The sequence below is a fragment of the Agelaius phoeniceus genome, chromosome 2, assembly GCF_051311805.1.
Source record: "Agelaius phoeniceus isolate bAgePho1 chromosome 2, bAgePho1.hap1, whole genome shotgun sequence".
NCBI lineage: Eukaryota > Metazoa > Chordata > Aves > Passeriformes > Icteridae > Agelaius > Agelaius phoeniceus.
Window position 1 is genome coordinate 24930454 of NC_135266.1, and position 15799 is coordinate 24946252.

General features: G+C 37.0%; 1 protein-coding gene across 2 annotated transcripts in view; it reads right to left on the reverse strand.

The window, feature by feature from the left end:
* The window catches only part of COL4A1 (collagen type IV alpha 1 chain), a 118422-nt gene that overhangs the window by 32667 nt on the left and 69956 nt on the right, over nt 1-15799 (reverse strand). For both annotated transcript variants that reach the window (XM_077173312.1, XM_077173313.1), the window contains exons 11-24: nt 15159-15194; nt 14538-14579; nt 12899-12988; nt 12267-12302; nt 12063-12122; nt 9888-9932; nt 9614-9667; nt 9118-9159; nt 7853-7946; nt 7110-7145; nt 5403-5567; nt 3466-3561; nt 2255-2338; nt 1424-1494 (exon numbers count right to left, since the gene is read on the reverse strand). In XM_077173312.1, coding sequence (XP_077029427.1) covers nt 1424-1494; nt 2255-2338; nt 3466-3561; nt 5403-5567; nt 7110-7145; nt 7853-7946; nt 9118-9159; nt 9614-9667; nt 9888-9932; nt 12063-12122; nt 12267-12302; nt 12899-12988; nt 14538-14579; nt 15159-15194 — 951 coding nt within the window. The remainder of the gene's footprint in view (nt 1-1423; nt 1495-2254; nt 2339-3465; nt 3562-5402; nt 5568-7109; nt 7146-7852; nt 7947-9117; nt 9160-9613; nt 9668-9887; nt 9933-12062; nt 12123-12266; nt 12303-12898; nt 12989-14537; nt 14580-15158; nt 15195-15799) is intronic.

Sequence of the window (15799 nt, forward strand, 5' to 3'; positions counted from 1 at the left end):
TTCCCAAAATCTTCATTAACAACCTGGATGCAGGACTTGAAGGAATACTAAGTAAGTTTGCCAGTGGCAATAAATTGGGAGGAGCTGTCAGCTCCCTTGGGGGCAGAAAGGCCCTGCAGAGAGAAACAAATCAGTGAGATGGGCAATCACCAGCACAAGGGCAAGTGCCAGATTCTGCACCTGGGATGGGGCAATCCTGAGTGTGTGGACAGACCAAAGAATGAGAGGCTGCAGAGCAGTGCCATGGAAAGGGACCTGGGGTCCTGGTCCATGGCAAGTTGAACATGAGTCAGCAGTGCCCTGGCAGCCAGGGGGGCCAACCCTGTCCTGGAGGCATCAGGCACAGCATGGCCAGCTGGGCAAGGGAGGGGATTGTCCTGCTCTGCTCTGAGCTGGGGCAGCTTCACCTTGAATACTGTTTTTGGTGCCACAAAATAAAAATGACATTAAACTATTGGGGAGCATCCAGAGGAAGGCCATGAGAATGGTGCAGGGGAAGCCTTATGAGGAATGGCTGGTGCCACTTGATTTGTTCAGCCTGGAGAAGAGGAGATGAGGGTAGACCTCATATCAGTCTACAACCTCTGCATGAGGGGACGAGGAGGGGCAGGCACTGATCTCTCTTGTCAACAGTGACAGGAATTGAGGAAACAGCATGAAGCTGAGTCAAAGGAGATTTAGGCTGGATATCAGGAAAAAAAATTTACATCCAGAGTGTGGTTGAGCACTGGAACAGGCTCCCCAGGGAAGTGGTCACAACAACAGCCTGATGGAGTTCAATAAGCATTTGGACAACTCTCTCAGGCACATGGTATGATGTTTGGGATGTTCTTCACAGAACCAGGCATTGGATCCAATGATCCTGATGAGCCCCTTCCAACTCAGCATTTTCTCTTATTCTATAATTCAAAATTCAGCAAAACTGCCATAGTGTGCTGCATGTTAACATTAGATTGCTCACACCACACTAGATGGCACTGTCTCTCTCTCAATATATTTGTACTCACCAGCAAAATGTTATTGAAACAATTCAGAAGGTCAGGGAATACCTGCACCTGTTTCCTGAGAAATCCTAATCTTTACCCAGCTCCACTGCTTAGCTTGCTCAGGCAGAAGGTCGTGTCCCACCGAGTTCTTATGATGGATAAACTCAGAAGTATAACCAATAATCTGACAGCTCTTTTTTAGCTCTTACAGTTCAAACCCACTTCTTCCTACATTATTTTATAAGGCATAATTGACCCTAATTTTATCATATCAGTAGACTGTTTTGGGGAGGGGCAGGGGGGGGTTGTTTTTAAAGAGAACTGTTACACAACCACACTGATACACTAGGATCATACACTGATCATACACTGATCATCACATGTTTTTTGATCACATGCCTAGCAGGACACGTAGTATTTGGCAAGGCATTACTTACAGGCACCCCTGGAAGGCCATCAAGTCCAGGTAAGCCTCTGTCACCCTTGAAACCTGCTTGTCCTGGAAAACCTTTTCAGAGAGACAAAAATATGGCTTAGTTTATTACATAAAATATAATATATTGCAAAAAATATATTACACACAAATAGGTCATTGTATGTGAGTTCTTTGTGATCCCCTGTAAAGTGTCTCATTCCATCCCCAGTAATACCAGCATAATGCTGCTAAAGCCAGAGAGGCTGTCTTGATTCATGAACTTGTGTTGCATGCCTGCATTCATAAACTTGAAAGCTGATGATTCATTTAACTTAGGAATGAATTTACCAATTCATGTAACCAATGCAGAACTGAAACTAACTAAACCACATTCATTTTTCTGAACAGCGCTAGAACAAACATTAGGTATAATATAATTAATATAATTTTTGGCATGCGGCACTGCTCTCATATGGTAGCAAAAAAAAAATTATTTTTGGGCCACAGAATCTAGCACTGCAATTGGAAACAAATATATGGGTCACTATCAAGCCTAAGCACATAAGAAAATGGTCCCCACATTATTTCTCACTGTGAAAATATTTGGGCTGCAGTTTGCAAAGACCCTTCATTGTGGTCAGTTTCTGCTTCCCTGGTAATTCTAGTTGATTGTATTTGAAATTTGGAATCAGGCCAAAAATAGGAATATGCCACCTTCCTTTCATTAGTCCTTTCATTAGTTTCACAAGCAATTTGATTAGTGGGACAAAATGTAATTAATTTTCTTATGTATGCTGCATTATTTAGAATTTAGCCTACATAGCTCATTCTTGGGTTATTAAGGAGTTTTTACCTGCTGGACCTGGTGGCCCTTGTGGTCCTGGAAGTCCAGGAGGTCCTACTTTATCACACAAGGCACAGGCTTCACCTTTGTCACCTGAAAAAAGAAAACAACGAAGGACATGAATAACAACAAAAAGATTCAAGACAACTGCAAGCAGGTGGATTCAGGGCAAATGTCAATTTAATATTTAAACAAATTGCTGCTTCTAATTCCATGCTTCAAGGAGAAAATATCAGCAAGCTGATGTTCAAAATTCTTTAAATTTTTAAAGGAATAGCATGAAAATCAACATAAGTTTTATTCTAGGGTTAGTATTTAAAATAATGGTTAAAGGGGACAAGGTTGAAGAGGATCAAAAAGAAGAAAATAAATACATTCAGTGGGTATAGAGAAAATAAAATTATTAAAGCAGAAAAAGGATAACTTCTATAGTCACTATAATTTTGCACCAAAACAGTGAACAGAATGAGATTGGAAAGGAGCAACCACCATGTAAATTTTTGCAGCTCTTTTTTTTAAATGTTCATTTAGTCAATGCTGCTAAAACACATGGTTGGGAGTCCTATTCACAGAATCCCACAGTTAGGTCAGAAAAGATCTTTGCCATCACTGAGTCCAACCTATGACCAAACACCACCATGTCAATAGACCATGGCACTCAGTGCCACATCCAGACTTTCCTTAAACACCTCCAGGGATGGTGACTCCATCATCTCCCTGGGCAGCCCATTCCAATGCCCAATCACCGCTTCTGTGAAGAACTTCTTCCTAATGTCCAACCTAAGGTTGTCTGTAGTTGTTAAAATTTTATCTTCGATTATACTCATGGCAATGATTCATAAACCATTTTCATTCTCAACTCATCTCAACCTCTCTTTAAATCTGCATCTCAGAATTCACACCCTGAATTGCCTTGAACAGCTCCATTTACATAGGACATAGGGCTCTACTGAACCCTTTCTGCTCCTCTTGCAGCCCTGGGCCATCCTTTATCACTTCCCAGCAATGAGCAGGCCAAGGGAAGTTCATATCACACAATTCAAAGCACAATATCCTTCTTTACTCACCAGAGAGTCAAGAAACATCTTCCATGCCCATGAACTATTTAACTAACTTTAAGTACGTTTTCTCTGGATCCAGCCTAATTTGCTCAGCCTCTTTACATACTCAAGCTCCAGACTACTATGCATTAGAATACAATCACTTTAAAATATGATTACCTTTCTCTCCCATCTCTCCTGGAAATCCATCTCTCCCTGGAAGTCCAGGACTACCTGGTGCACCAGGTTCTCCTTGCTGGCACTGATCAATTCCATCTGAAATGAAATTGCAACAAATATTGTTTTGAGAAGTGCAAGTTGCCATTATAGAGTTGCATTTACATCCTAACTGAAATGTTACCTATGAAAAGTGGTAACTCAGGATAGCATTTTACTCCTTTATTGGATTTACTTGGAAAAATTTAACTGTGATTTTGTATTCTTATTCCATATACACTGCTTAAGAAACCCTGAGAATTACAGAGAAAAGACAGGTTGTGCCATAATAAGGTTACAAACAATTTCAACATAAAATCTATTTTCAATTTAAGTCTTGGTTTGGTAAAGTATCACGGATGAAAAACTGATGTTGACCCTGAAGAGAATGGAGAGTATTGATGTTCAGAGAGATTCATTAAGAAAGTTTTTTTTGTACCCTGACTTCTCTTTTTCAACATTTTAGGAAACTTTCTAGGTAAGAGCAGCTTGTCAACATCTATTTAACTTCTTCACACTGATCAAGCTTCCTGAAAACAACAAACTTCTTATTTTAGGATCTGAAATAGGTAACGAATGAGAATATTTCTCAGGCTTGATATAAGAATATAAATAGTGCTTGTTCTGTTTGATGATATGATGCAGGATCTGAACCAAAATAGCATGACATCATTTTGACCAAAGCCAGTAGTCAAAATGCTAACGTGAAGTTTGGAAAACAAGTTAAATGAAAAAGAATTGTTTCCCAGTATCTGGGGAAGGAGCAGAATTAAGCAATGATAATAATTTTCATGAAAAATGGAAGTTTTTAGGAAAATGCAAGATTTAGCTATTTAATTACATATTCTACATGCTGGATTTTGCACTGCTTCACTGGCAACACAGCAACAACCAGGCATTTTCCCCTGGTTTTGATCAAAGTATCTTTGGTTTAGGAATTCCATAGAGAATAATGTTTCTTTCAATAGCTTTAAAGTACCTTAACTATTGTAATAGGGATATCATTCCTGATGTTGGAATGATAATTTAACTCACAACATCAGTATCACCTATAGTAAAAGTTTTCTATGAGTTAAAACATTAGTTTTAAGGAACTATTTGACATGGACCACTTCCACGTGTACTTGGTTACTGCTTCATTGCAGAGCAAAAACATTTGTCCCTTTAAAATTCCTTTATCACAATCTAATAAAACATGTGTAATGTTGTTATTATTACTACTGATGTCATTATTTTCTTGTCCCATCATTACTGGCTTTTCATTTATTCCATAAAGCAGGTGTTCACCCTGATCTAGTAGGTGGCATCCTTGCCTGTGTTGGGTGGTTGGAACCAGATGATCTTTAAGGTTTCTTCCAACCAAAGCCTTTCCATGACCCCATGACTCTCCTCTAAGATAATTTTATTTTAAAATAAAATCTTCTGGCAAACTAGTACCTCACACAGCAGTTCTCATACCTTTTCCATCTGTTACACAGACTGGAACTGCAGACTTGTAAATCATCACACTGAACAGCATCTTTTATGCTAAGGACAGCATTAGTATGTGCTATTTTTTTAATTGAAATATACAAATATCACTACATTGGCACAATAGGACACAGAACTAATCAATGTACATTAAGGTCAATTGTTTGGTTGTATTCTAACAATTAACAATGAATTTTTTAGAAATTTTTGAAGTATTTATTTAGCAAAGAATCCTTGTGCTTTCCCAGTAAGGAAACAAGTGGTTTCCTACACTGTGCAACAGCTTTTACTTGGTTCATCAACAACTCAGATATGTTTATTCCATGACACAGATGCATCCTGATAATAGCTTTTATAATCTTGTCTCTTCCTTCTTTTTTTAATGTGCATTATGAGTCCTCAAAGTGAAAAGCAACCTGGGCTTTACCTACCTGTTACGCCTGGAGGTCCTGGTGGGCCAGGCAACCCAGGGGGACCCGGGAAACCATCTCTTCCAGGGATTCCAGGTGAAGGGAATCCAGGAGAACCCTTTTCACCTTTTTCACCTCTCTCTCCAGGGACACCAGGTGATCCTACCCTGCCTGGAATTGGTTGACCTTTGAACAGAGTAAAAGATACATGTAAAAATGACAAGTGAAAAGACAGTAACATTATCAACACATTAACTTTCACAGGGTTTTAGAGAGAAATAGAAAAATGTTAATGCAGAAGAAAAAGGGACTCAATTTTAATTATTGGTGATTTATAAAAAATTGGGGTTTGTATACTCACTACAGCTGAGAGAAAATCACTTCTGTTAGGTCCCTAAACAAACAAACCTCATCTGTATTAGAGTGCATTCCTGAAATTTAGCTGGACACACCTTTGCTGGGAAGAAAATAGTGGCAACACTGTTTAGGGTTAACTTAGCTATTCCATCTAGAAACTATTGCACACTTCCTTACCTCATACAAAACCAAATCGAAAACACACCTATAAAGGGAGGGCATGTCTGATAACTTCAAAAAATAAGTACTCAACAATGCTAGCAGATTTAAGGAATGCTAAAACGAAAACGCTTTGTAAGAATAATAAGTGAAAAACAGCCAATAAAGAGAAGCAGATAAACAACTACCAAAACCCCTGCATAAGATCTCTTTTTAGCTATTTGTACAGTCACACAGGTCTTCATATTTTAATGACTTCCAGCTCACAACTCATCATTACACTTGACCATTAAAACATTTTGAGTCATCTGCAACACTGCAGGAAGATACAGAAGTCACACAAAGCTCAATCTCTGCAGGGCAATTACAGACCAAGAGCTATCATTACAGCCAGTGATGTATAGCATCTTCTCTCTAACCTGTGAAAAATTTCCTGGAAACTATCTGACCCTGGTTCACATTAATTTCATATTTAGCTCACTGCCAAGATAAAAAATGAAAGCAAGGAAGGTAATGGTAGTATCACTGCAGGATGTGTGAAGTGTCAGGTCTCCAGAGATGATTTTCCTAATTTTTAAAAAGCAAGTATCATGGTCTAGGTCAAACACATGTACATGTACTTATATACGTAAAAGCAGTGTTACCATGGATGGGAAAATGTTAAGGCTCTGGAAAAGGCAAAATTTGTAGGCAAAAGAAATAACTTTCATTAGATCGAGTGACACAGTCAAAAAAGCAGGAAGCCTTCAGGAATGACTTTGATCAAGTCAGTATTATTTCTTTCTACAAACCTTGTTTTATTATACTTACACAAACACATACAGAGCTGAAGTGAGAGGCAGACAAAGATACAAACATACACACTCAGGTGTATGTGCACACACTCCCACACATTCCCAGCTAACAACTCTTCTTGCCCCATGGGGTCACACTCTCTGGGCTGTCTCTGATGGACTCTGCACTACATTTTCAATTTCAGCAGACACTTATCAGAGCAGAACAGAAAGAACAAGGCTGGATCACATCAGAGATGTGAGAAAAGCAATCTAGAGGAAGGGCCTGCAGGGATGATTAGACCCTGGGGAGGTCAGTGCTTGGGTGTTCAGAAAGTCAGGCAGAGTCACTGAAAGGAGCTAAGGAGAATATCCCTCAGGACTGTTCACCCAAGAACACATGACAAATGTGAAAAAATCAGTAGTTATAATTTCATACCTGGAGGTCCTGGAATTCCTTGTGCACCAGGGAAGCCTTTAGAAAGAGAAGGTTTCAATTAGGTAATGAATTCTGCAATGCCAGTGAAAGTGAACTTTTAGGAGATATAATTGAAATTCATATTCATGCATATTCCCATTCAAAATCAAATCTGAAGTTAAATAATCTATATATATCTTCAAGAAATACATTCAGACAAAAGGTCCTGCTGTGTGCCAACTTCCCCAGAAATATTTCTTGAATTGGCTAAGATCTGTAATGGGGAAAATGGGAAGGGAAATGCTTGACTTTTTCTGTTTACTAAAGACATTTTTAAAATATGCAAGCCAAACTTAGGATAAAAAATTAGCAACTGAGTTTTACAAAAGAGTCTCAAGATTCTCTGCATTAATTACCTTCCTTATATTCATGTTGATTTCCATACTTCTTATATAATCTCACTGAATTATTTAGCTGCCATAAAAACAGTTTATAATTTTTTATAACAGTTGTAATTTTTGTAACAGTTTTTTTTAATAACAGTTATAATTTTTTCATCTATAACTGAAAGACAATCTTAGCTATGTTGAGAACCAGAGGTGTCTTACAAGCTACCGGAAAATATAATAACCTGAAAACAATTAAATAACTGGAACATTACACTGTCAAACAAAGCTCCTGAGCACAGATAGTACAATTTTAATTTCCTTTAGTGAGAAAACTAAAAGTCTAACTCAATTAAAAAGACAAGACAAAATACATACCTTTTTCACCTTTTTGACCCTTCAGTCCAGGCAAACCTGAAACTCCAGGGTCTCCTTTTTCACCAAAGGTATCTATTGGTCCAGCATCTATAATCTAAAACACAGGACAAAGACTAGAAACATGCAACTGAGCCATCACATCTCCCCCATCTTCATCTGATGGTACAGAGGCCATCTTAGTTTTACTGACAATTTTCAGCAGTTTTGATTATACTTGCCATTTCAGCAAGAGAGAGGATTGCAGCTGCTGAGGAATTACCAGAGAAAATAAATATTTCCTATTCTACTCAAATGCTTTCATATCAATTCAAGGATTAAGTGGAGAGCTTATATAGCATCTTCCTCAAAAAGAATGATGCCAGAAAACCTTAACATGGTCTAAGAACTAATCCATTAAGTTTGTATTACCTTTTATTTTAAAATATTATGTAGCCAATTTTTGCTAACATTGAGCTCAATATATAGGATGCTAATATTTACAATACAATATTCAGGAGGTACGCACAATGTTCCCAACCAAATTAGCAGATGTTGGGCATTTGTTCTCATAGTTGGGAAGCAGAGCCACCAATCTATCTGTTCCTGACTAATCCCATTTTTATTTGAAGTGTTACAAAAATTATGAATTGTTCACCTGGTTTCTTCTTGTGTGTAATGGCCAATTTCTGCTCAGGGACTCAGTGGACATTAGTCAGCAAGTGGTGAGCAATTACACTGTGCATCACTTGTCTTCCTCAGGTTTTATTCCTCCCTCTCTCTTCTTCTTAACTCCCATTTCTTCATGATTACTACTACTACTATTAGTAACTTTATTTTTATTAATAACTTGTTCTTATCTCATGAATTTTACCTTTTTCAAATTCTGCTTCCCATCCCATGCTGAGGAGGGACAGTGAGTGTGTGAGCATCTGTCTGGTGCTTAGCTCCCACTGGGTTAAACCACAGCCCTAAAACTGGCAGATTTACTCTTTTGAACTGTCTTTTGGATACGTGCACCGAATACCAATGCTTATAATATTCACAGTCCAAAACACTTGAAATTCATATTCTTTGAGGGTTCCTTTCCCACATTTCAAACATACTTTAAAGAACTGCATCCAACTTTTGCTTCCATTAAGGAAAAATATGGACACAACTGAAGAGAACAAGATCAGACTATACCTAGTAACTCTTTTTTTCTTCATTGTTTGAGCACTTTGACTTTCACAAAATTTATTTTTATTTTATTTTATGTCTAAAAATAAATAAAAATTTATTTTACTTACTCTTCCTGGAGGTCCTGGATAACCTCGCTCCCCTTTGTCACCCTAAATCAAAATAGAATTTATGTCTTAAATCCAGATCATATTTTTTTCCAACAAAATCAGATTTCCTCAACAAATGAACACTTTGATACAGATTTAAACAACACCCATATGGTGAGTACCTGGAATGCTATAATAGCCAGCAGTAGTAATTAGTTTGCAAGCCTGTACTGGTTTGAACTATTTGAGGAGAAATTGGAGGTTTTAGGGAAGTACACTTACACCTATGCTGGCTGGACAAAGAGCTTGTGAAAATAAAGCCTGCATTAATCAACACAGATTTGATCTAAACTGGGGATACCTTCATTTTGACTTCTCACTGTCTCTGAATACAGCTAAGCAATATTCAATTAATATTGCTTTATGTGCATTCACTGCCTTAATGCAATCAATGAACACACCACAAAAGCTGTAAGCTCATTCTGTGTGAAGGGAAGCAAAAGCTGCTACTACTCACCTTTGTGCCAGGCTCCCCAGGCCGTCCTGGAATCCCAAACCCTCCAGGCAAACCCTGTGTGGAGAAGGCAGTGCAACCAGAAGAGACAAATATAGGTGGATCTTAGCTGTGGCAGCAGCGAAGTTTAAAAACTGTAGAAGTCACAAATTCACTGAAAGCAACTACTTCAAATAAACAATTCAGAAGGCCAGAAAATATCAACTATCTATAATACACAGACAGTTCTTTGTTTTGAATATAAGAAACATTACTGGAAAATGAGTAAAATACATACAGGTTCTCCTTTCAGTCCTGGTTCACCATCTTTTCCAGGCTTGCCCTGTAAAACACCAAGTTCCACTCTGTTTTAACAGACAACCACATACATTAAATTTCTGAACACAGTGGGTGGGATACTAGAACAAAATTATCACTATTGCAATGCATTAATCAAAGTGTGCTAATTCAGCTAAAAGAACAGAAGGTACAAATGGTGACTACGCCTAGTGCTTGTATTACCCAACACCCTCCAAGATGCAAATTAAATAAAATCCTGCAAATCCATTCCTAGATTCAGAAATAACATAGATTTCCCTGTCACAGAGTCTTCAAGACAAAATATATCTACAGCACAAGAAACTGGAATCAGATCCATCTTTTTCCTTCACAACAATCCCTTTCTATATTATAGGCTCCTCAGCTTCACAAGACATTTCTGCATGGATGTTTGTTGGTTCAGTTTCAGCAGAAGTGTTGGAGTGTGGTCCTCTATCCGATTGTGTGATAATGTAGTGGTAAATCCACTTCCCTCACATTGAAATTCAAATCATAAGGCAGATAATACACTAGAAGTCAAAATTCCCTCCTCCAGACTAAAATTACAACTATTAGTCCACTGTGTCAACCTACAGAGGGGATAAGATTGCCTTGAAGCAGTTAACAGTTATGTGATAAATTATTTGGATGGGCAAACCTACTTTTCAGCATTTTCCCTTGCTCTGCACCATAAAAGGACTGGGACATCAGCTTGTTTCCTGACCCTGTGGTGGCTGGCTTTCATTGGGTGTCCCAGTGCTTAGATTGTATGTGTAGCATAAGCAATATGAATTTGTCCCATAAACCCAAGGAAATGCAGGCACTTAATATACAAAGTAACAGTGCATGTAATTCAGTATAAAAATAATCTCATCAGTTTAGGCATAAAGATTTTGTCTTAATGCAATCGAAGGACAAAAATGATAGAACAAATGTGAGCAGGCCACCACCATTGAGGTGTGCAGCTATGGTCTCTTATAATGAAGGGTTACAAGTAGTTTTTAATGATTAATTAAAATTTTGATCTGCAAAGTCAAGAGAGTCGTCAAATATACACTTTGATCAGAATTACTCATATAGTTTAGTTTCTATGAACTAGAACATCAGACTGTAACATCTGATCATCTTTCAAGGCTTAGCTTAATTTCAGAAGTAGATATGGTTTCCTTAACAATTATATATAAAATATCTTAGAAACTTAGTTCAGGGAGCTCTTCAGAAACTGAAAATTCTACTTTTGATAAATTCAGATGCTCTGGTTTCTTCAAAAAGTTCTAAGCCAACATGTCTCCATTCCTCAAGCCTGCATTTACAATAAGAGTAAAAATACATATATGATAGAAAAATAATCCCATCACATAAATTTACTGAAAAGTTAATAGAACATCTGTCTTTGAAACATAGTAGAAAGGGAGATTTTTCTTTTTCAGATGGAAGTACAAGTGAATGCCTATAGGTGTGCTGGGCCTAATTGTTTATCAAGACCCACACCTCAAGAAACACAGAATTACTCAGAATACTTTAGATACATTTGAATGTAAAAAAAAGTAAAGTTTTGCTACCTGCTCAGCTATGAAAGATACAGCATGACTCATGGAGAAGTTCTATGGATGAAACTACGATATGGGTCAGATCAGACAAATGTAACAGACCTTATGTCCTCAAGCATCTACAGCCAGGCTAGAAACCAGCAAGCAAAAGGATTCCAGTCACCTGAATTTTTTGCTCCTTTCATTTTCTTTGTATAAATCTCCACCTCCAGGCTAAGCAGGCTTATTTTGTCAACTGCACATGAGAGTATTTGAAATAAATTCAACACGTTCCATTTAGCACTCCTACAGAGTGATTCTTTTTCTTTGCATTTTCTTCCATTCTGGAATGACTGAAGATCTTTCTTCCATTTGGATTAATGGGAGTTTTGCCTTCACCTTCAGCACTGGAAGCCACTGTTAAATGTCTTTAGTTAACTGAAATAGTACATACTAACATTACTGTATGTTACTACTACCTTGATTGTACACCTGTCCTACAGCAAAACTTGCTTGTATGAAATATAGCAAATTTGCTGTTTAACTAATGGTTACTAAGTTTAGTTACCTAATGGAAAGAATACACTAACTGCAATTATGATATTGATAAAATTGAGTATACTTACACGTGGACCAGGCTGCCCAGGCTCACCCTTGTCTCCTTTGAAACCTGAACCTGGCAATCCCTGGAAAATAAACACTCATGAGATTAAAATACTGCCAAATTCCAAAGTAAATTTGCTTTTAACTAATAGGTATAAAGATATTCAGTGGTATTATCAGAGTCTTTACAATTTTTATTGTAGCAAAAAAATTAACTCAATACTCACTGGGATTCCCTGTTCGCCCTTTTGGCCTGGATCACCCTAATGAAATTATTTAAAAAATGTAAATTAGTAAACAAAAACTTAAACATTATTCATTCAGGTTGCAAATAATTCTTCATTTCAGCAAAAGCACATTTAATCCTGTTCTCCATTTCAAGAACTATGCCTAATGGTATAATGTGCAAGAATTTAGATAAACATCAAATGTGAATCTGAATTAAGCTAGTTTATTTTACTGATATATACTGCTTTGACTGCTTAATTCAGTAATTGAAAAATTCATTATTAAGATTTCACAAATGTGTGTATGAAAAGTTGAGTATATGCTACTTAATTCAAACCTTCTGAATATTTTTACAATATCCCATCCTTATCGATCCTCCTTCCTCAGAAAGTCATTTGCTGCTTACTTATTTATGCAATTATTGATGCATTTACCATCTGTTGTGTATTTTTAGAGAGACTTCTAGAATGAATACTAAAACTCCTCCATAAAGTAAACCAAACAGAAATTTTTGAAAAGTTTGCTCTAGGTGACTTTGTATTTTCTTTTTCCTGTGTCACTTCTATTTGCTAATTCCTATAGATTATACTTTAATGAAAAGTACAAGAAGTTAAATCATTTATTATCTCACCTTTTCTCCCTTTATGATTTCACTCCCTTTTTCTTTCATATGAGGTGCTGGTCCTGGGGGTCCTGGGGGGCCGCTTACCCCTTGTTCTCCCTGTCAATAGCAAATCCAGAATTGTCCATTGAAAACAGAATGACACTGAGATCAAATATGGCTAAGATTAAAGAGAACTACCACTTGCTTTTAAAAATATAGCTAGATGGTCTCTTTAAAAATTCTTTTTTCAACAAAATCAGCAAGACAAAGGGTTACAGAAGTCACTACTGTGTAACTAGTTACCAATAGAGACTGCACTGAAGAAAGGCCTCTGAATCTACTCTTAAGGTCAAGACTGATTAACCAAATATCACAAACTTATCCAAATAATTACAGCAATAGTACCAAAGTTTTATAGTGCCTCCTTTAGGAAAAAGGAAATTAGAAGGAAGAGGTCAGACACAGAAAGTCAACAGCTAAAGGAAGGTTACCCAAAGTTTACAGTGCTCCAAAAGCTTTATGGAAGTCCATAAAGGCCAACTTCAAGATGATAACTGTGGATGACTTTTTAGTATGCATGTGTCCATTGCAGGGTCAGAGCCTCACCTCCTTCTATAGTGCACAAGCTCTATCTTTAATAGTAAATCACCTCTGAACAGACTCCATAAATTTCTGTCAAGCAGTAATGCACAGCAAAATACCATTTATCTTTTGCTAAAGAAAAACCTGTGGAGTCTAGGAAATCTCCACACACTTCTATGTCATCTTCTCCAACATTTTTCAATAAACTTCATGGTAAAAAATTAATTTCAACAGCGTGTCATGTTGCAAAAGATTCTATCCAGTACGAATATTGACTCAAAATCCATTAATTAGGTGGTGGTTTAAAAAAAAAAAGAAAAAACCTACCTAAGTAATATAATTTACTTACACTGCAAAAGCCCTCTGAAAAGCTTCTGGAGAAGTGCTCAGACACATTATGAATTTACTGAATAGCCCTTGAATGCATGCAGTTCTTGGCTCCCACAAACACAACATAAGGCACTTTAGCCTAGACCTCTCAGTGTGAGAGGTAACAGATTAAAGCTGACATGTATTACCTCCCATTTGATGCTGATTAAAAGAATAAATGGGATCCTGGAGCACATCTCTTGGCTTAGATTCACTCAAAAGTAAACCACTCTGTGTGCTCTGAAACCTCTTCCTGGTTGTGTCAAAACACAATAAAAGGGGACAACTGAAAAATCTGCTTCAAATGTGTGCATGGCCAAACGAAAACAAGGCAGACAGGCCTTAGAGTCCTACAATAATTAATTCTGATCATTCTGAACAGCACATTAAATCTCATCCCTTAGAACTAAGTTGATTTTTTAAAAATCTCATGGTGAGTCCTAATATACAGAATAAATGTTTCAAGATCTGCCAAATTAAAGCAGCTTTCCAGCACAGCTGGTGACCTAAATTAATGTCAGGTATAACATCAACATTAAAAAATGTTGCTGCTCATGACTTTTCATTTAGGTGTAAGTTACAGATTTACTCAAGTCTTCCAAAAATCACAGCATTGATTTTCTCCATTGATTGATTTCAAGAGTTTACTTCATTTAAAACTAAGTATCAAGAAAATTTCTGATAGTTGTTCTCTAGAAGTTTACCAGAGACCTACCTTTTCACCTTTGGGACCCTGAAAGCCCAAGCCCATGTAGCCCTGAAAATGTAAATTACACACACTTAGTCATTTTTTTTTTGCAGTGCGTACATACATGTAGATGAACATATGAAGGTATTATGTACTTGTCAAATGCTAAGGGAGAATATAAAAGTCAGAATATGTCTTTTAAATGCATATGTGAAATAAATAAATAAATAAATAATCATGTCTTAACTCCCCTGCTGTTTTTTAAGCCCTGTGTCACAGCAACTGGTGAAAAATCAGATTGAAATTCATCAAATAAGTTTATGGTCAATATGCTCTTTTACCCAACACTTAGTGAAAATGTTGACACTTTAAAATTAATTCGAATAACCAGAGAATGCTGTAATTACTACTGATTTGATTAAGTGAGATAACAGGGCTAGACCAATTTGAAAAATAAAAAGGGGTAAAAATCTCTATGATGTTCATTAAGACACAGAAATAGGTCCCAAAGTATAAAAAAAACCCCACACCTTTAAGACCATTAGTTTCCAGAGTTTTGACGATCTGGCATGCAGATAATAAATAAACAAATGGAATTAGAAAATAAAATAAACAAATGGACTTAATATTTGTATTAAAGAGTCTTACCTTCTCGCCTGGAAGTCCTGGTGGCCCTGGGGGACCCTACAAGATAATACATTTTAGCATCCACATGTAGAGAGTACACTAAGTGGAATAATGTCTTATTCTATGAAAACAGCAAAAAGGCAGATCTTTTCATTAAACCCAGTAATTTCATTTTGCTCTTGCTGTGCATAATTTACAATTTAAAATAAAAAAAAAAAAAGTAACAAAGTGAATCTGAGATATCTCATTAATTATTATAATAACAGATAGATGATAATGTGCTTCCACAGTAATGCTCAGTGATGCTACCCACAAGAATAACCTCAGCAAAAGTTTGGATTTTGATCTGGATGCTTGGTATGTAGCTTATTTTCTATAAATTAAATTGGGGAAGAGCGGAAAGGATGACCAAGGAGAGTTACAGTCTCTCCCCCACAAAAGTACCCTCCAACAGTGCAAGAAGAGAAGGGGACTGTAGGAGCAGCTGCTACTGAAGACCCATGTTGCTCAGTAATTTCTGCCATGGTAGAGCTCAGAAGGCTGAACATGAAGTCTGGAACCACACCTTATCTTTCCCAAATCCCAACCAAGATCTGCTACACACACCTTCCAGAAAATTTCAGCAATAAAGATCTCTAAGTGAAATGCAAATCACCATGAAA